At 44.6% G+C, this 22,181-nt stretch overlaps 1 protein-coding gene across 1 annotated transcript in view; it reads right to left on the reverse strand.

Moving 5' to 3' along the window:
* Positions 1-22,181, reverse strand: part of SMARCA2 (SWI/SNF related, matrix associated, actin dependent regulator of chromatin, subfamily a, member 2) — a 180,052-nt gene that overhangs the window by 99,285 nt on the left and 58,586 nt on the right. Inside the window, 9 exon segments of the mRNA XM_064579201.1 lie at positions 1,165-1,251; positions 1,859-1,966; positions 10,386-10,499; positions 11,917-12,159; positions 14,827-14,937; positions 15,585-15,651; positions 17,162-17,325; positions 20,540-20,687; positions 22,078-22,178. Of these exon segments, the coding sequence (XP_064435271.1) occupies positions 1,165-1,251; positions 1,859-1,966; positions 10,386-10,499; positions 11,917-12,159; positions 14,827-14,937; positions 15,585-15,651; positions 17,162-17,325; positions 20,540-20,687; positions 22,078-22,178 (1,143 nt within the window).

Below are 22,181 nucleotides of genomic sequence, written 5' to 3' on the forward strand. Positions count from 1 at the left end.
TCTAGAGCTTGTCAGCCTAGAGACACCCTGCCCTCTGGATGTGGACCCAGCGGGTCAGGCTGGGAGGGGTTTCCAGAACCCGCAGAGGGCCTGCAATAAATACTCTTCTCCGATAAGCGCGACTGCCAAAAATAAGGGAGGATAAAAAAGAAAGAAGAATCGTCGAGGTCAAGAATATTTCAAAGGCAGGAGTATTTCAACTGTTTTTATACTGTAATTACTAAAATTCCGATTTCCTAGAACCTTCTGTGTATTTCCTTTTTAACGAAGCGGTGCAGGTGCTGGAGGCCTGCAGCGATCTGGTCCCTGGTGCCCTAGCTCATGTGCCATGGCAAGTGGGCGCCCCCACGACCACACGCATCAGCCACAACATGGAACAGTGGAGCCTACAGTCTGGCTCCTTTTCCTTCCTGCTCAGGTCAGTTGCTCCCACTGGGGTGAAATCCTGTCAATTTAGAAAAGTTATTTAACACGCAATGAACAGGGCAGAAAATGTCCTAGCCCCTAAAAATAGCTCTGTAAGAACCAGAGTGTCAGGATAAAAGCCGGGATTTACATTGTCGGGATAGAAGCCAGAAAGGAAAAATGCAGATCTATGTAGCCGAACCAAAGTCAGTATCTTTTACAAAGAAAATATTTCGAGAGCGTCTCCCTCTTCAACAGGTACAGAGACATTATTTCAATATTTTTCATAGCATCCTTCTGAGGAAACTGGATGTATTCGTCATTACCTTCAATTTCATAGCTCCTACCATAACAAGGCAATTCACAGCACTTACCCAAACCCACATAATAAGCCCGAGCTTGCAGTATTTTCTCAGTACTTCAAACCCTTGGTTATAAAATTCCAGATGCTCAAGTGCTTGGTGCCAATGAGAATCCATCACCAGGAAATTCACATTTGTTAACTCTGCTTGTCGAGCTATCGGAGCATGTCATTTCAATGTCCACACATATTTCAACCCCCTTCCTTCCTCCTTCCTTCCTTCCTTCCTTCCTTCCTTCCTTCCTTCCTTCCTTCCTTCCTTCCTTCCTTCCTTCCTTCCTTCCTTCCTTCCTTCCCTCCCTCCCTCCCTCCCTCCCTCCCTCCCTTTTTTTTTAAAAGTAGTATTAATAGGAGTAGTGCAATCGGGATCAGAATCAAAGTGGAGAGTGCAGACTTACCTCAATGTGCTGAAACATATAGGGGTGGTTGCAGATTTTTCTCAACTGCATGATAGTGTTCATGAGAGTCTTAGCACCTCCCTTTCCCTGAGAACGAGTGGAGAGAGTAAACACAGGGCAAACAAATCGTTAATTGACCAGATACTGCCCATTTTTAAAAAGTAGGCTTTTACAGAGAGGGCCATAGGTCTTCCCCATAACCTACACCTGCCAGCGTCCAAAGCTCCCGTCATAGAGCAGTTTCTGAGTTACAGATGTAACATCTTTCTCGTGACTAACTTACCCTACAGGAGGGATTCATATCGAGTTGATGGCTTTGTGACATGACTGTCTGTTCCCCGGGATTCTGGGAAGACAGAAGCCTGGAACAGATGCCCAGGGAGTGACACAGGATTTTAAAACTTTCCAAGGTGCCACCCCACATTTAGGCAGAATATATTCCCTGCAGAACTGACATGAGCAGAGCTAAAAGCTATTTGGGTGATACGAGCACACTGCATTCTTCCTGCCCCAATGCAGTTTGCAATAAGAGGTTACGAGATTTCCTTTGGCAGCTACAACGGTTACAGAATAAGGCCCAGAAATTGGCTCTAACAGATCAGCATTAGCAGGGATGCTTCCTGGGAGGATCTGACGTCACAGCCAGGAGAAGACAGACAGCAACACATGAGTTACATCATCTGCTGAAATGTACCTTCTTATCTTTCTCCGAGCCATCGGTGAGGAGGATCCCTTTGGCTTGCATGTGGCGATAGAGAATTTTCTGCAGCGCGGACATATCACACTTGATCACATATTCAACCTGAGGGAGAAAGAACAGCGAGTAAGTAGGAGCAGGAGAGAGAAGGTGCCTGTTCTTAGAAGACAGCTGGGACGGGGTAGCGGGCAGCAGTCCTGGAACTCTGTGGGTCCCTCCGTTTCCCCTCCCTGGATTCGAGGAGTGGAGGGTGGGGTGGGGGTGGTGGTGGAGACCACGGTCATCACTGCTAAAGGTACCATTACGGGGGAGGGACCTGCCAAAGGGTGTACGTGATTGAGGCTAGGGTCACATTTTCTGAAATTTCTTGACTTGCTCCATATTTGAGAGAGAGAGAGAGAGAGAGAGGAGCTTACAAACTGTTCAAAGTCAAAGAAGCTCAATATAGAGTTTCTTCCTAGTATTTCTTCCACTTCCCCGTTACACCCTCTTTCACATGAACAGAAAAACACCGACTGCCCAATATCCCAAGATTTGCTCTGTAAGACATTTTTTGATTTATTATTTATGCATTATTATTTTTTATGATTTTATTATTTATGTGACAGAGAAAGAGCACAAGTAGGCAGAGTGGCAGGCAGAGTGCAGAGCCCGATGCGGGGCTCAGTCCCAGGACCCTGGGATCATGACCTGAGCCGAAGGCAGCTGCTTAACCAACTGAGCCACCCAGGAGCCCCTGTAAGACAATATTTTTAAATGGTCATATGCAGCGACCCCCAGTACTAATCCACGTGAAATCTGTAATAGCCCTAGGTTGTCTGCCATTAACCTCTGCTTTTCAGAGGTGAGAGAATACTACCTGTGAGGACAGCAGGTGGGGGAGAGGAATTAATCCAAAATTGGATGCAACTTTATGACCACCTAAAGAAGGCAAAGCCTCGTGGGCCTCCAGTTGGACTATCGAAAAAAAAAAATCCGATTTAAAACAGTTAAAGGGAATTCACATGCCCTTGGCTTAGCACACACCTGCAATACTTCTAGCACGTTCTTAATGCATAAAATCTGCCTTATTTCCCAGTATTATTTTCTTCATTAAAAAAGTCCCCAGAATACAAATGTGCAATTTTCATAATAAACGTCAGATAAATGCCTAGAAATCTGCAGAATGTGATTAAAAGTGAATCAGCAAGCTGCCTAATGTTTAATAAACTGATTAAAAATGATCAGGTTATTTTCAGCTCTGAGGGCCAGGGCGAGGAGGTCACAGATGAAGAGAAGTTGAATATTCATTCAAATGAGGCTTCAGAAGGAACCTGTCAGGCCAGATGGAACTGCAATTAATAGCCTTTCGCCACTTGTTTTGATGCACCAAAAAGACTGGAGAAAGGCTGGCTCCTTTGCAGAAAAGTTAAGAAAAGCAGGTGACCTTTCATATACTTGCTTTTGTTTTTAATGACCTTGGCCAGAGGCGGAAAAAACAGAAATCTCCAAGTTTAATAAATAAGAATGCACTTGCTACAGGCCTTCTGTTTTAGATGCCTGATCATGTCCTATTTTTAAAGTACTTTGACTTTTTCGAGACGTTCACTCTCAAAATGAAATTTGATCACGGCAAAGAAAAGTGCTAGACAACTTCAGACTGCAACCAGTAGGAGCATAAAAATGGCACCAAGGCAGGCGCCTGGGTGGCTCAGTTAGTTAAGCATCTGACTCTTGATTTTGGCTCAAGTCATGATCTCATGGTCGTGAGATCGAGCCCTGCGTCGGGCTCTGTGCTCAGCATGGAGTCTGCAGGAGATTCTCTCTCCCTCTCCTTCGGCCGCTCCCTCCCTCTAAAATAAGTCAATAAATCTTTAAAAAAAAAAAAATGGCACCAAGGGCTAATATCACTGAGCTCTTTCTGTGGACTAGGACCTACACAGAGTGCTTTATGTGCCTTCTCTCATTTATCACACAAGAGCTCTAGGAGAGGGTCACATGCCATGCCTGCATTTTATACAGAACCTGAGCATCAGAAGTTCAACAAACTGGCTCGAAGTGATAGGGGTATTTAATGGTGCAGTTAGGACTGGAAACCGAGTCTGCTCTTCTAAGCTCTATGCTGAGGATGACCAAGGAGATGTTCAGGCTCTCCCATGTTCACCACCATCGGGGATTCTCTGCAGGAAGGGATGGCCGCTGCTTGCTTTTAAGTGCTTTAGGGCCCAGCAGATACAGAATTAGGGACGGCATCCTCAACCCCCTTTCCCATCAGTCAGCTACTGCTGACTGCTAAGTGTTTTGGGAAGCAGGAGGCGAGTACAATGATGCCACGCAGACAGGGATGCCAAACCCACCCGTGGCACTCCAGTCACCTAAGAGAGGCGAACCCATCCTGAGGACCCAACAGCTGCTCGAAGATGGGGAAGTCTCCCTAACCCTCCTCCCTTCGCCATTAGGGGATACCAGAAGCTGGTGTGATCCACGTGATTGAAATCACCGTCATAAGCATCAAAACTGTGTTTGACGTTTGCTCCCCGTGCCTTCTCAGGCAACTCCAAGCTCTGTTTGACTTTATACTTTTCTCTAGGCCTGGGGTTGGGTGGTGGTGGTGGGGGGGTGACTCTTACTGCCTCCTTCCTAATTCCTACTCTACCTCGAGGGCTTCTTAAAACGTCTTCCCCAATCACCTTAGCTACCAGCCAAAGTCAATTTCTCCTTTCATTTCTCTCAAAGAAGTGGTTATTAAGCTTTTTCAGTGGCATCCCCTTACCAGGAAGACACACTAGAGCACAGCTTCCCAATACACGCCCACAGATTTCTTTATGAATTACATGTATGCACTAACGTTAATGTCTACAAACACATGGGACTTTCAGGGTATGGTCGTCAAGGTTAAAGGCTACTGATTTATTCCAAGGGGCCAATTTGATGACATCTAATTATTTTTGGCCAATGCCAGCCCAGTTACCCTATGATGTGGCTGATAAAAATCCACACCAGGAACAGGAGAAGAGACGGGACTGCCTTTTTCTCCCTATGTACCTTTGCTGATGTTCTTCTTCTTGTGTTCAACCTGCAATCCTTTGCAGAATCTTCTTAAGCCCTTTGTCCATGCTGGGGGCTGGGAGTGTTGGTCTAGTTAAAATCAGATCCTCCCACATCCTCTGGTCTGGACACAGGGTATTAATTCCACACTAAGTCTCACCATAGGCAGGAAGTGCAGGAGCGGGGCTGTGAGGGTGGGTGGGCGGTCAGGTGCCCTGGTGGTGGTGTTCCCCATCACGCTCCCCTGGGAGGACCTCCCCAGTCCAACCCAGGCCCATGACTGACTTTCAGATCCCACACCACGTGCATACCAGTGTCAGTCTGTATGGTAGAGGCCAACGAAGCTTAATTTTTTATTTTTAGAATATAAATGGAAGTTCTAAAAATCTTGTTTCTGTATTCCAAGGGAGTACCAGTAGTCAACCCTGCCCAAACACACAACCCTCCCCACCAAGGGTGTGTTCTGGAGACCGCTGCCTGAAAGGCTTGAATGCCTGCATTATTCATCTGGAGGGGGGGCATGATGTGGCCTTTCAGCAACATGCCCTTGTCGAAGGTGAGTAGGCCGTGTCGCCCCACCCCGTCTGCTGACCTGTCACACCATGCCTGTTTCCGGGGTGACTCCTGCACCTTCCACCCAGGCCATACACACGGCAGGCAGCCAACCAGAGCTAGGTACTGAGAAAAGGACAGACTGAACAGTTATAAAGTAGACATACCCACAGACCGCCAGGGACCAAGGGAGAGAAGTTTCTATGATAATCATGCCCTCTAAACTCTGCTGGGTCTGAGCTCACCCCTGGAGATGTGATGGCACCTGATGATGGCATGAATGAAGTTCCTCAAAATATGCTGGCACTGCAGGAAATGAAATCTGTGCCCCTTTCAGATGGGGGAGTCCCCCCCCCCCACGAGTGAGGCTGGTGAGCCCCTGGAGCTATTTTTGCTCAAGTTATATGTAAAGCTGAGGTGCTGACCTCACGCCCAGGGTCATTCTCGCCTAAGAATTCTTACTGTAGTAAGTGATCAAACTGGTCCCTATAAGGAGCCACATCAGGTGATCATATTGGCCCAGAGTCTCCTCCACCCACCCCCAGAGAAGGATTCAGGCGTTATTCATAGTTTCTGCCTGAATACTATTCTTCACTTACAACATCCTTTCCAAAAGGATGTATTATTGGAACAGTGCACCCAGACTACAGGATGTGATATGTTACCACCTTCTGAGCTGAGACTTCCAAACAATAAGATTACATACTTCAAAGTCCCAGGTTCTGGAATCTACGGTGCGAGGGAGGAACGAAGTAATGATTAATTACATCAAGCGTTCTAAATGTTTATATCATGACAGCTTCTCGGTGAAGCTGATTTGTTGTTTCATGCAGATTAAATCAAAATTAGGATCGATTTTAGGTAGGTCAACCTCTAGTTAACCTCCGACATTGTATACATATTTTAGCGTATTTAGACGTCAATATATATATCTACAGCTGTCTGTAAGTATAGTTGGCTCTTGATTATCTATGAATTAACATAGTGGACAGTCAGCATGGACAACCCCAAATGGGAGCTAAATCGCAAAATCAATTTTTATTTAGTTTACATTAGGTTTTATACATGTCCTTTCGTATAAGCTGCCATTCTTTCCTGAGTATAGGGAATGGATTTTATGCTATAGCTTGGTGGTGGTGTGGGGTGTACTGGGGGGAATGGTACCTTCCCTTGCTCATTAGGTGTGTCACTAGACTCACGATATTATTAAATACTCATCAATGAAAACTCATTTTTATCAAATACTCATCCATGAAAACTAATTTTGCTATGAAGTAGAGCTGCACTTGTCAAAATTTTGACCCTGAGGGGCGCCTGGGTGGCTCAGTTGGTTAAGCGTCTGCCTTCGGCTCAGGTCATGATCCTGGAGTCCCGGGATCGAGTCCCGCATCGGGCTCCCTGCTCGGCGGGGAGTCTGCTTCTGCCTCTGACCCTCCCCCCTCTCATGTGCTCTCTGTCCCTCTCATTCTGTCTCAAAAAAAAAAAAAAAAAAATTTGACCCTGACATGCCTGCTTTAGTTTCATCTGAGCTCAAGTCCAGCTATAATAGACAGAATGACTGTTTAGTACACACAAAATATATTTCCTATTTTTCAGAGTTTTTCTAGCTCAACAATAAGAAAAGAAATGACCCAATTAAAAAACAAACAGGCAAAAGATTCGAGCACCGTTTCATCCAAGAAGACATATGGATAAAAAGATGCAATAAAAAGATGCCCAACATCAGTGGACATTAGAAAAATGCAAATTTATTACACAATACCAGTGCACACCTGTTGAATTAGCTAAAAATGTCAAGAAAACGGACGGCACCCAATGAGGATGGACGAGAACGTGGAGGAAATGCAAGGCTCAGACATTGCTGGTGCAAATGCACAATGGTTCCAGAAGTTTCCTGTAAAGCTACGTGTGCACTTGCCATAGGACCCGGCAAGCCTGCCCCTGGGTCTTTACTCCAGTGAAAAGAAAACCTATGCACCACGTGTCCAGCAGATGCATCCCTAATTGTCAGAAGCCAGAGACAACCCAACCATCCCCTCCACTGAATGGACAGACCCGCTATGTCGCATCCATAGATGAGAATACTAACTCAACAGTAAAAATGAGACAACCGCGGATACGGGCAACAACTTGGATGGAGCTCAAACACGTTACACTGGGTGAAGAAATCCAGATGCAAAAGGTGTGATGATGAGACATGATGTCTGACTCCATCCCCGTGACATTCTGGAAAAGGTGGAGCTATAGGGACGGAGAACAGATCAGTGGTCGCATGAGGGCAAGGGTTACGGAGAGCATCTGACCAAAAACAAGCAGCACCAGGGACTTTGGTGGGGGGGTGGTACTAGGAGGGAGAACTGTTCTGCATTTTGACTGTGCGTGTGGTTCACATAACTCTGCATTTGTCAAAGCCCACAGAACTTTATACCTCAAAGAGTGGACTTTATATGTAAATTTAGAAATAAAATTAAAAAACACTTCCCTAACTGGTGGCTTTTCATGAGAGCATTTGAGAATTCCTGCTGTGGAACAGTTGCCTTTTTCCTGCCATCAGCCAGAATCCCTGCCCAGCTCTTTATAGAGGCTGAGAAAGACATCCGCATTGTTCGTGGCTATAAGCCGATGGTGGTGGAGGGAAGCTCCTTACCCCCCAAGGACGACACTTCAGTGGCCAATTTCCCTCAGGTAAAAAATCCTAACAAGACAGAAAAAGTAGAGAGGGAACACAGACCAAACCACAACAGCCACCTATGCGTGCGAAGTGATGAGTTCCCCGACCCCCCTGGAAAGGCTGATGAGCACAGAGGTGGGAGGGGGGACACCGAAAGCGCGAGGAGTGGAGCGTGAGAAAGAGCCTGAGGTGAACAGAAAAGGGAACTAGAAATCAGAGTAACAGGAGCTGACGCTAAGGAGTATGGTAGCAGTGACTGTCACCAGTTGAGAGGCCAGGCTTCAACTCATGGGTCCTACATCCATTTAATCCCCAATGATTCTGTGAGACAGGTAGTATTTCTCTGCCAGTTCACTGATGAGCTGGATTAACTGACCGACGTGACACGGTTAGTAAGAGAGAGGGCCCCGGGTCTGCTGTGACAGGCAGAGCCCATGATTTTTACTCCACTGAGCTGCCTCCATAAAAGGGAGCTTAGCCGTAGATCTATACCACACACGGGGCAGTTAACGTACCTCAAATAATCCTCTGGGTATTAAAGAGTCTAAGTGTACTTTATGCAGGAGACATGTGCTCTATAATCTAATCCTAATTTTTTTTTTTTTAAGTTTGCCAAGACTCAGGAAGCTCTTCTGTGGGAGGAGCAGTGAAATACATATTTTAGTAAAGCAAAGAATTCCTTTTTGATACAACTGATCACCCCATAACCCTTATGCTGGGCAAGTCTGGATTTTTATAGAATGGATTTTCTTCAAACAGGGCATATTTCCAACTTGTGATATGCTTTTTAAATCTATCTGTATTAGCTAGTCCTGGAAATTAAAAAAAAGATGAAGAAGTTTTATAGAATGACTACATGAAGGACTTTGGTTAATTACCTTTGATTTTATACCTCTGCTAAAGAAACAGAAGTCTAGGACACATTAAAATCGTTAACATCCATCTCTACACCTTGCAGGATCTCTTGCTGGGAAGTAGTTCAAGGCGGCCAAATGACCACTGGACCCATTCCCCAGTTTATTCAGTAACCAAGGTCCACGTTGAACAATAAGGGGGTTACCCAAAGACGCCAAGACCATAGGAAGTCAAAAAAAAAAAAAAAAAAAAAATCAAGAGCACTCCAATCCCCAAGATGCATTCACTAGCAAAATAAAGCATTTCAATATTTAGGCTTCTGCTGGGATAAGCATGATATAAGAACTGTGCTTAAGTTTAATTTTTTTCCCCCCTGACTGTTAATGAATAGGGGAATCTGGAACAAAATTCTCTCTTAATAAGGTGATCAACTTTGCATGCTCTCTTGTCGGCTCCCACTTAAGAAATGAATAGGACGAACCAATCTGTACCAAAAACCAGAAGTCGTTACAGAGAAAAAAACACAATGACGCAAAATACACATTTCAGAACTGGCTCATCTACAGAGAAAACTCAAATCCAAATACCCCTCCTGCAACAAGTAGTGTACAATGCCAAACAACCTATCTTCAAGAGAATAAAACTTAGAGCTCAGAAGTGTGTGGTTCTAAAATATGATCAGGAACATATTGAACTAATACCCAAAGCAAACCAAAAAATGTGGAGCAAAGGGCTCAAAAGACATTCTCAAGCACTGAGAAGTCAAGGTGCAAAACGCCATCTGAAAAATACCTGCTTAAAATATTCACAGGAACTTAATTTTTATGGTGTAGGACAAAAGCCATGTCCAAGAATAATTAGGTGACGTGTCTGCAATGTGCAGGAACTCTGTTTTTCACTTATTACCCGAAGAGTGACATCACAAGCATCACAAGCATTAAATAAATGTCTAGGAAACCTGGTAAATGTTTATGAGGCCTTTTGATGATGACGCAAGCCCCAAACTCATATCCTTGTTTGACTCACTAGCAGATCAATTCGGTGGCAGCTGCAGGAATGAACTTCACGAGGTTAATAACTTAAAAAAAAAAATCTAAACTTAAAATATGTTAAACTAATATAACGTTGAGTTGATGTAAGTGAAAGGGAAAATGTCAGGAGACTCGATGCATTTGTTAATTTTATAAAAGCTGGCCCCAAAGCTTTAGGGAGACCAGGCTGAAAAATATAGAAATTTCCCTTCTCTCTCTCTCTACATTAAAACCTCTAGCTTTTGCCAAACAAAAATGTCCTGTACGATATTTCCAAGATACCTGGGACTAAAATACAAGCCTGCTGTTTTAAAAACACAATTTCAGACGCAAGTACTTGGGAGATCAGCAGGGAAAGAAACCACGGCTTTTGAATTTTGCAACATACTTTTTCTGGCAATTGGGACTCAACTTCTTTCTTCAGCCTCCTCAGTAAAAATGGTCTCAACACCTTATGTAGACGCCTGATGATCAATATAGTTTCTTCTTCATTTAAGTCCACCTACGAGAGAACCTCAGATGAGTCGGACTTTTTTTTTTTTAATGATGTTTCATGAAATAACGCTTTAGGGTTACATTTATTAATTTGTTGTGATATGTGATTGAAATTTTGTGTCCATGAAGGCCAGGTCTTTACCTGTTATGCATACCTCAGAATCCTCCTCCCACAGGCCAGGTGGTAATAAAATGGCCTCTAAATGGGTGTCTTTGTCTTAATGCGGAGTTCCATGGAAAACGGGCCCGAGCCACCAGTCCCCAAGCTCAGAATTTTTTTTTTGGATAGGACTGCAACAAAGCCTTACTGAAGACTGAGACAGAACCCAAGTAAAGGGGCAATAGTGCATGTGTGTTTACTCAAAGTCGAAGCCTTAAGTTAGGCTCCTAACTTGGATTGTCTCAGATGCAGAAACACCCTAAGGCGACAAGGTCAGAACATGAAAAGAAGAAGAGAGTAGACGCAGTGGATGGTGGTGGGTTTCCAAGCCCCTCTACCTCACCATTCTTCCTTCCCTGATCTTGGTCAATCCTCTTTATATAGAACCTTCTCTAGGACCTCTATGTCACCTTTCTCTATGAACCTCTAGGGGGCAGACTTGATCGACATTACTTTCTAGAAATGGGCAAGCCAATGAATTACTGACAAAAGGCAAAGGTCCCTATAATGTACTTCAAAATTAAAGTGCTGAATAGTTCCAACATAAATGTCCCAAAAGCCTTCTAAGTGGCTTTTCATTCCCACAGTTAAGAAACCACTAATCAAAAGGACAGGTGCCCATTCCTTTTCCTTGCAATGGCCCGTGTCTTCCTTTCATAAATGAGCTCTAAGAGAAGATAGATGGTGGAAGGAATGATAATAAGAGATTTGAAAATGGCTACTCTGGGATTTGAGGAGTATTAATGTAGACACAAAACGGAGGCTCACACTAAAACTGGAAAAAAAATGTGTGCAGAAAACTACCGAGTTAGTTCAGTTTCACACCCAGATTCTTCATGGGGAAACAGTTTAAAGAGAAGCCCAAGTTTACAACAAGGAAATATCTGCTTTTTAAGGTTTGTGTTCGGTTGGTTCGGGGGATCTGGTTAAACTGATTCAACAAATATCTTTCCATTCATCCTCCCTGTGGCCCATACAGATAAGGATTCCATCAGTCAGGATCATTCTCTAGTGACCTGATTAATGTGTCGGCAAATGATCAAGGATCCTAGACCCTAGGACCCTAGACCCATCATTAGATCCATTTTCTTAGGGCAGAAAACAACCCTGGAAAGAGAACACACACACCCACTGATGAGTTTTGTAACGTAAGCGGCGTTGTCAACTAGTCTACAGGTTCTCTGGCCTCTAACATTCTCAGCTTTGGGTTCTTCACATTCGGTTCACTGCCATACGGTGGAAAATACAAAAGTTAGGCTAGTACCCTTTCTCCAGTCATGGCAAATGGAGCGTTAAACCACTGTTCAAATGTGCTGCAACTCTTGAAGATGGTGGGGAGGAGGAAGTTAAGGAGGGCCCAGAGTTCTGGGAGCTTATTCTGCAGCGGGGTCCCAGTCAAGAGGATCCTTCTGGGGGCCACATAGTGAGTGTTCAGCACCTGAGTCAGCTTGCAGTGGTGATTCTTCATTCGGTGGCCTTCATCCACGATCATGTATTTCCACCGAATCTGTAACACAAGAGGAAGGACCAACGGGCAAGGCGGTGAGAAAGGGAAAATACAACCACTTCCAACAGGCAAGCCGTGGTGTGGAAAACCAAGGAATTCAGACTTTGTGTATAATATGGTGTGATTCTCCTTTGGATAAAAAAAAAAGTCTCAACAGTCTATTTCTCATACTTGATAGGTGATGTAACACATCATGTGATAATGGGACGTCAAGCAGCAGTGTTGCTTAGGGGCTATGTGATTCCAAATTGCTCTTGCCAAAGAGGGGAACTTGGGCCCAGAATGAAATGGTTGGGCCAGGACTAGCTCCTGTGTGTCCCCAACCAATACACCTTCTGTCAGTGCTAGACCATGACGGCTATCCCCGATTTAGTGCTCATGCTGCCTCAGCTCATGGCAAGGAGAGAAGAGAGCTCTCCACTTGAGGCAGAAATTAATGACCGATTTTCCAAGATGGCATCAGTAGGTACTTACAGCTTCATGCCTTCGCTTCTATTGTTACATTGTTAGGGCTTGGCTCAGCTCAGTGTTCTTTTTTCTTCTTAATTTGAATGAGCTGCTAACATTTAAAAGTTGCAATATTTCACACAAAAATCTGAACGTCCAGCTTCTCTTAAAAAAGTAAGATCTGGCAACCTGGAGTCTCTGGGTTCAGACCTACTCCTTAACCTGCCAGGTCCTTACCTGCCAGGTCTAGGATCACTGTTTTAAGATATCTACAATGCAAGGATATACTCACTGCCAGTGAAGACAATGCTAAAATATCATTCCTCTATTTTTGCCAGAACTTTGGAATTAAACACAATCTCCTTTCCCAGCATGACTACCGCGTGAAAAATAAAAAAGGGCCATATGACACCATTTTCCCTCCTAAGTCCGCATGCAGGTCTCTTCCTCTCTCATAACTTACCCTCCAGCCCTCTTCAAGGTCACTGGTCTCAGTTTCTTTAAGTGAGAACAATGTGGAATGTCCCACTAAGCCTATCCATTCCCTACAAAACAGTGGCAATGGCCAAGAAAAGCATCTGGTGCTCAGATGTCCCCGAATCCTGCTCCAAAGCTCCCAGAGAGGAGGCAGACGAGCAAAGTATTCTAGATGGTCCCTGCCTTCCTCATAGGAAGTGACAGTAAAGTCGGGGGAGAAGAAATATAAAATCCATCAGTTAGGCTGGGATGTTTGGGTAAAAGAAACTACCAGAGCTTTGGTTTTGTTTTTGTTTTTTTACTCTTCCTCCACTATTTCTAAGAAAAGTGTCCATGAGAATGAAGTTGTATGGACAACTACCCCAAGCTTACCAATAGCATGAAAAGAGGCCAGCAGATACAAATATATTTAAGTAAGCAGTCGAAATCTACTTTCCTAATTCAGCTAATGACCTAATAAACAAGGAATCAGAGAGGACTTCGATTCTGCTAATCTACTCATTTACCCATTAAGTCTTCCACTTGGACAAAATATCACTAACCCTTCTATAGCTTCATTCCTCCAGCAACAAATAAAAGCAATTCATCTCATTACCAGGCATCTCTGATGAGTTCTGAAATACATATGCAGAAGATGTGATAGGACTTTTTTTTCTTTTTTTTTTTTAAAGGATCTCCGATGTTACGAACACATTCCCGGAGTCCTATTGAAAACATGTCATTTCTGACACTGCCAAATTCCTCTCAGAGAACAAGGAACAGGAACGCAGCCTTGTGGCCATTGCCATCTCGATTACTAAGCCTCCTGTGGGAGCCCCTGGGATGTCAGGAAGGGAACTCTCGGTGCCCAGAGCAAAGGTTTCCTGCGGAGAGAGAACAGATCCCAGAAACGGGGATTCTGCTCAGTTCTGGCCATTGCTTAGTTTCAGATTATAGCACTTCCCACACACCGCAGGGCAAGAGAAATTGCCGGAGGAAGAGAAATGAAATTTTCATGTTCGGGCCCACGAAAGAAGGTATTCTGAGTGAATGCGTTAGGAGGCCAGGCACGAGAAATCAAGGAACAATTTTCTATCTTCTGGCTCAAGGACAACTTCGGACATACAAATTAGGAGACACGTGTGTCTCAGGTAGAGAACAAGTCTTCCTCAGCTTCGAGTGAAGAGTCACAGAAACAGCCCAGAGTCATCCAAACAATGGCCCATTATTTTCCCAGGGGAAAAAAAAACCTAGCCCAGGAATAGCACCAAAGCCGCAGCTTGGACAAACGTTCACAGGGAGGAGACCATATGGAGAGGTGCCTACTCGTCTTTAGAGAGACAGAGGCACAAGAGGAATGAAGTCACACTGCTGACAATAACCTAGGGCAACCAAAACAATTATTTCCTCCACAAGCACGTTCAGGGCCTTTGGAGAGAAAAGGAGTTGCAGAAGGAGCCCAGGTGAATTTTTTTTAAGAGATGTAAACTCATTAACTACGAGAGGCTCGGTAAGAGAACCAGAATCAACGACATATGCCAAAAAAACAAAACAAAACGAAACAACAACAACAAAAAGCACGCATCAAATTAAAACCCATTCCCAAAATATATCTGACTCTGAGAGAGTGAGAGAGAGGGAGAGGGAAAAGCCATCTAACGATCAAATTATACCAGTGAGTATAATTAGGGGAATACTTCAGACTCCAGTGCAATGGTCCGTAATTAGAGGTAAAAGAACTTATTTTTTAAAAAAAAAACATACCTTTGCAAGAATGTGCTTGTCTTTGATAATGTACTCATAAGTAGTCAGGAGGACATTGAATTTACCACTCCGCAGCTGGGGGACAAGGGAGCGACGCATGGCAGGAGTGCCCTGGATGGAAAGAGAGAGACATATATGTACTACCCAGTGGAAGTAATGTGTGCATTTTGTCTCACTATTCATGGCTTAATGGAGCCCAGACACGTGAGTGCAGATTGCACCTCTATGCATTATCATACACACATCCATTATCCACAAAGAAAGTGCTTGGTGAAATCAGCACACATCTGGACACTTTTCAGACCCTTATAGGCAGGCTTCCCCTCCGCAAACTGAGGGAGGGGGAAGACGGATAAGGAAATTACAGCAACCTCGAGGTGGCAGAGAACCCCCGGCTCGGCTGAAAGGCTCCCTTTCTATGGGAGCGGGCGCCCGGGTAATTGCCGAAGTTTGCAGGAACAGCGGGAATGGTGGTGGCACGCGGAATGTGCGGTATTTGTCATTTGTATTACTCTCATCAGAAACCTCGCAATATGATAATTAACAATTTTCTTCTGCATTTCACTATCTGAAAGTAATTATGGCTTATTACAGTAATCTTCTTGGGATGATTAACTCACACTGTTTGGTACATGATGTACATGACAAAACTTTACAACCAAATACAGTTCACAGATGTGCATATGGAATGAAGAAAAAAAAAAAGAGGGTCTATTTTTTGCTTTTCCACATTTATATATAAATACAGCATTCCAAACCTTGTAAGAAATTTTCACCACAGAAGGAGCCCATTTGTCAAATTCATATGTCCAGTTAGACAGAGTCCTATAGAACAAAAAAGAAAACGTACAGAGAAAAAGACATTGGTATCAAAGTTGGTGGTTAAAAAGATGTTCTTATTCATGCTTAGGCCTCACCTTGAAAGGGGAGAGAGAATATAAAATATCGCAACTACGTATTTCTTTGAAAGGTGTGGAAATAAGAGATAAGTGGGAAATAAGCTGCCCCAAAGCATGACAAATGTGTTTGTCAGTTCCTAAGAAACTCATAAGAAAAAAATAAAATTAAAAAATGCATAAACATAGAGGGGGAAAAAAAACCCCTTAATTTCAATATTGAAAACAGCAACTGCCAGAGTGATTTGGGGACTCTTTAAAAACTGGTGGTGGGTATTGAGGAGGGCACGTTCTGCATGGAGCACTGGGTGTTATATGCAAACAATGAATCATGGAACACTTCATCTAAAACTAATGATGTAATGTATGGTGAGTAACATAACATAATAATAAAATAAAAAAACAGCTATATAAGTTCACAGAAAAGTTGAGTCAGGAAAAAGAAAATGACAAAAGCTCATGAAAATTTTAAATAAATCTGTCAAGAGGGAGCAGGGGGAGAGATATGGAATGCCTTTTCTTTTTTTTTTAAATCCCTGAAAGCATCACCATAATATAGAAGTCAGAACATGAAAAACATAGATAAAGAACAAAATAGATCCTCGAAACGTAGATACAATACGAAGGATATCTAAATACTATGGATTCGGATAATACAGATGCAGCAGGTCTGCAAATAGTCCTCGTTCGGACAGAATTTGCAAATGCGAAACCAGAATCCTTTTGGTTGGTTTGTTTTGCAAGGTCCAAGTCTGTGTTAGCACCGAGATCGGCAAAGGTCTCAGTGAACAGAACTGTGATCTAACACCTGAAGCCAGAGACACTACGCTCCTAGGAGGATGGTATTCCTCCCCTCAGGAGAGTCTGGAAAAGACCTACGAGGAACCGCCCGGGCTCTGGGAATTGAGTGGAGAACAGGAAGACCTGTCCTTCTGGAGCAGCAGAATCAGGGGCGTTAGACTGCCCATTCTGAAGGCAGTTTAATGCAAAATTCCCAGTTACGACTGTGATCTAGATTCTGCTTTAAAAGATACAGTTAAGGCAGAATTAAGAAGGCATACTTTTTGAATATATGTAACCTTTTGGAAATGGGACGAGGGGAAAAAAAATCCAAGAAATCTTTAAAAAATAGATATCAAAACCTTTCTGCCCCGTGAGCCGCTTAAGGTGTGATGAAAATAAGACCCAGCTGTGGAGTGTGCGGGCCATGTAGACGGCGGCGTGGTGCTAAGGGCTGATAAAATCACTCCGTCCCGTGTTTAAATGGCCATTCAAAAAGGCCGGGGGTGGGAAGAGAAAACCTAAGTCCAGATCAGATGCCCTTTGGTGATCCCACTACATGCGAAAATTCGGCCTTAAATGAAAAACAAGGACAAGCTACTAATAGGGCAATCTACAGCCTACAGAAAGATAAGCAGGGAATAAATGACTTTACTTACGAAAGGGGAACAATGATGAGATAGGGGCCATTGAGTCTTTTGTGCTCCATCAGATAAGTGATGAGTGCAATGGTCTGTATGGTCTTCCCTAGCCCCATTTCATCCGCTAAGATCCCGTTCAAATTGTTATTATACAGGGAAACCATCCATTCCAGGCCCTGGAGCTGAAATGAAGAGTAATTGCTTCAATTATCCAAGATCTGCACAGGTAATTAATACTAATACAACTCAAGTGAGGCTGTGACTTCTTAACTCCTCGGTGCTATACGGTGGATTTCCCACAGTAGGAAAGTGGGGGACGCACCAACACAAAAAGAATTTAAAATATGAGCCTGTAATCATCCCTGCTGCTTGGCAGGTGCTAAGTGTTAATCAGATTTAGAAATGACGGGCTGTAGCATACTGGTGGGATTTTAAGCAGCTTTGCTGCTCATCCCTACTTAGCATTTCACAGTATATGACATTCCAGAGTTATTATAAATGAAGAAAACCCAAACTAAAATCTATTCCAACCACTCCAAGAACAAAAAGCCAATGTGAGGATTAGAGACAAACAAACCAGAAGGCAGGGTTGGCACGCAGATCAGAGATCATTAGACACAGCCTTCTTGGCCATGAAGAGCCTCCCCTGGGGTGGGATCCTCTCCGCGAGAGGAAGCCGGCTGACCAGGGAGCCAGGGGCCCGCTGCTGGGCCCGCAGGAGGACACTTCCTGGTGTAGCGAGAGATCCCGGGGCCCTACATGGAAACTCTGCCATGGGGGTGCTCCCCAAGGGCAGCGCAGGGGAAGATGACTGCCTGGAAACATGTCCAACATGTTTTTAAAGGATGAAAGCCCTGCACCCGAGACGCCGCTTTGTGGAGTTCCTGTGTTAAGTACAAGAAAGGCTGGGGTGAAAACACAAAATTGTTCCAGTTCTTTCTCCCAACCACCAATACCCAATACCACCACCACTGCACAGATGTTGGGTTTAAATGGTAGGAGCAATTCAATATATTTCTTTGTATTTTATATATATATTTACATATTATATAATACACACAGCTATTTACACATATTATATATTAGGTATTGCATATAAGTGAATACACATAAATACACAAATATATAAATATGCGTATCTGCTAAAGTCAATTTAGCTTGCTAATTAAGTCATGCTCTGGGAAATGTTAATTTTGTTTTATGTAAGAACCAAGTGAGTAATTCAATTATTTTCAATATTTATTAAATGATTGTTCTGTGCAAAGGACCATGCGAGGAAGTATAGCGGACAGATGCCTGGCCATTATGTAAGACGCATGCCTCCCTCCAGGAGCTTGCAGTCAAAGAGGAGACAAAAGGCATTCACATATCCACATGCGCCAAGAAGTGGTTGAAAGTACGTGGCATACATATAAATACGTATAATCTTATTTCAAATTGTTCTGGCACGCATATTCAGTTGCACTGAGTAGAGATTTTCTTAGGGAAAGCACTGCAATGGTCTGCAGAAATACTTTCATAGGCCACTGGGGGTACCTTGTACCATGCAAGACTCCACATCATCCAAAAGAATTTTGCAGAAGGACAGCAACACTAAGAGATGAGAGAAACAGGAAGAGGGGAGGTGACCAAAAATCAGTGGGGGGCAGGAGGGGCTGCAGGCCTGCAACAGGACCCCAAGACCACCAGACCTTTGGGAAAGTCAACTAAATGCCAGAAACATTTGGACAGTGGTGGTGGATTTTTACTTTTTTAAATGAAAACTGGCAAAGGGGCTGAATTTTGCATTTGTGTTAAACCCAGATAAAACAGAAGCATAAACTGGCAGCAGAGGAGACTAGAAATTCATAAAAATGGTGGGAGGTGATTCGGGTTTCCCTAGACCATGGAAGTGGAGGGTTTGGGTAGGGAACCAAATGTGTGCAGCTTTCCCCAGAAGCAGCAGGAAGACCCCCCGTTATGTCAGGGTTATGTAACTATTAATGATACACAAACCTGTCAAGCAGCAAGGTGGCAGAAAGCTTACTCGTGGACAGGGTGATCCAGGGGGCCCTGAGCCACAGTTGGAAGCGGTTTGTGAGAAATGGAAAGGATCTCATTGGTCCGATGCGGGCGGTCAGAGTCCAGGAAGGAGGAAGTTGGCAGAGGAAAAGCCCGGAAGGGGACTGACGCGGAGGCCTGCTCAGGAAGTCTACAGTAGCCCAGGAGAGGAAGAGGGGCATAAAGCTCACAGATGGAAATGGGGGAGATAGGTTTAGAAAGGTGGTGAGGACAAGTGATGAGAAAGGCATTGGATCGCAGGAGGTAATCAACGTGGGATTAAAAGTGATTCACCCCCACATCATGGCAGCCAGCACAGTGCCGGCGGTTAAGAGTTTAGGGGAGCCGAGCCCACAAAGTTGGAGAACTTTAAGCATATACTTCCTAAATTACAGGATGTTAATAGGGGATATATGAACATAAAGTTGGGTGGTCAAAGAAATTTGGGAAAGAGGAAGTCATTTTATTTCACTGTAGGATACTGATACTCAGTCATCGATTGCACACTTACTTTTGCAAAGTCGTGAATGTGCTCATGCACATCAGGGATTACCAGGAGGGGTCACTGCCAAGGTGCCCATATGTCTGGTTGGCTCAGGATCATCCTGGGTTATGCTCAGTATTAATAAGAAGGGCCCCTATTCATTCTCATAAGCATCCAAATCTGCAATAGTAAATTATAAGATAGTCCTACCTCTGGATGATAGTATTTCTTATATTTATTTGACCACGAGCCTATTTTTCTTTTTAAGGGAGATCTCATGAAGCAAGTGTTCCAAGGAACACACTTTGGGAAATGCCAAAGTGGTAGGAGGTAGAAGAGAGGAGCTGACCTTATTCCAACAGGTCAGATGAAACGTCTGTTCTGTTTACAGTGTACCTTTCACCAAAGGTCACCATTTTACTGTGTCTTAGAAAAAGCATACATGTAGTAGACAGCGGCTCCCAGAAGCTGAATCCTTGTAAACTAGAGCCACCACTCAAGTTTTGGAAGAAATACTTCATTGACTACAAGACGAGGCAGAGATGTTCCCTCTACTCATAGGATGTAGCTGGGTTTTCCGCTGTGAAGAGATCCACAATAAAACCGTTCCAAACGTTAAGCCCGTATTTCTTAAAACACAACCCATCCTAAATTCACGAAAGAGAAAACAAGTATGCCCTAGTAAGGGTAAAATGGAAGCGTTCTGAAGTAAGCATTACGGAGAATCATCGTATTATAAGCAACGTGACCCCAAAGGCCTCACCATCATCAAACTCCTTAAGCAATCCTTGTACACATGTGCAAGACACATGCCAACCGAAGTGAGCTGAAGGACCGGGACTGGCCAAGAAGGCACAGCTCCCACCATTTACCTGATAATGCTTCAGGGTCCCATTAATGAGGAGGGCCGACTGCTTCTCTACCCGCTCAGAGATGGCGTGGGCCACCGTGTAGTAGGACTGGGAGCCCCTGGCGCTGTACTGCATGCTGTACTCATCGTCCACGTCCTGCTTGGCTGTCCTGGGACAGAGATAGCAGAGCATCATCCACAGATCCCTGGGCGAGCGAATGGAGAGCCTAACACGGCTACTGGAAGTATGGTTTACTGGTCACTGCCGGCATGTCTTCCAGTTAAAATACAGGATCTACCGTAACCCTCACAAAAAGTGAGCAAGCTAGACAGGAGCATCATCCCCGTTTTACGCACGTGGGGAACTTCAGGCTCACAGAGGTTAGTTCGTGTGCCTGGGCCACGTAAAAGCAGTGGAGTCAGGACCTGCATGCAGGTCCGCCTGACCTCAAATGACTGATCTGAGCATGAACTGTCTCCCTGCAGATGACCTCGCGGCCAGGGAGGCCGTCGTAAGCTCTCCAGATGCAAAGATAAATCCCATCCCCAGAATGCTGGGAGGGAGTTGAGGGAGGGAGCACCATGCCCACAGAGATGAGGTAGACACAGGCCAGCTTCCGCTTCCTATGCCTTGCTAACGAGCTGGTGTTCAACTCCACAGCCAGTAAGGAGCCACTGGGGGGTTCTAAACCTTCGGTGAAGGAGGAGAGGTGGACCCAGAAAACCAAGTTTCCTAGTGTGGGGCCTGCAGCCCTCGAATCAAAGGAGAAGATACAGGCACCTGGGCGGCTCAGTCCGTTGAGCATCTGCCTTCAGCTCAGGTCATGATCCCAGGGTCCTGGGATCGAGTCCCACATCGGGTTCCCTGCTCAGCAGGGAGCCTGCTTCTCCCTCTGACCCTCTCCCCTCTCATGCTGTTTCTCTGTCTCTCTCTTTTTCTCTCAAATAAATAAATAAATAAAATCTTTTAAAAAAAAAAGGAGAAAATATTACAATGCCTATTTCCACTTTTTAAAAAAAATTTCATTACTTTAAAATGTTCCATTTTACATATCATTTCCCCCAAGTTTTAATATTAGAGCCGCACAAGCAAAGAGCTGACATGGAGAATGGCCGGAGTGAAGAACAGAGCTGGCACTCGGACCCAGGGAGGAGGATGGGGTGCTGAGAGGTCCTGGGGTGCTGCAGAGACCACATGGGGAGGGGGGGACACGGCATCTCCCACGGGCGTTCCTGGGTGGGTGCTGATGCGTTGAGGGAGGAGGGGAAGACAGCAAAGCAGCCAGCTAGTGGGGCCAGCCCCCATCAGCTCAGTCTGGGGTGAAGCGCAAAGGCGGTGAGAAGCCGAGGAGTGACCTGAGCTGGAGGTGGGGGTTCAGGAGGAAGGAAGGAGCCGAGCACCCGAACCACAGCGGTGACCTCTGATGGCAGCGTTCCGAGGGAAACATGGCCACGGAGTCGGTCGGCTTCCTTCCTCAGACAAAGTTTTCTGAAGGAAAATCTGTCAAGCACAATCCTCGTGACACACATTTTCACAAGGGGGAAAACAGCGATACGCACTCAATGATCTGCTTGGCGTCCTTTTCAGAAACCTCTTCGCTGTTTGGATCCAGAAGTATTTTCTCTTCCGTGTCCTGCCGACTGGACTCTTCTTCTTCATCCTG

Source organism: Mirounga angustirostris, unplaced genomic scaffold, assembly GCF_029215605.1.
Source record: "Mirounga angustirostris isolate CCGP_5_RB_7025 unplaced genomic scaffold, mMirAng1.0.hap1 SCAF_15, whole genome shotgun sequence".
In the NCBI taxonomy this organism is placed as follows: domain Eukaryota; kingdom Metazoa; phylum Chordata; class Mammalia; order Carnivora; family Phocidae; genus Mirounga; species Mirounga angustirostris.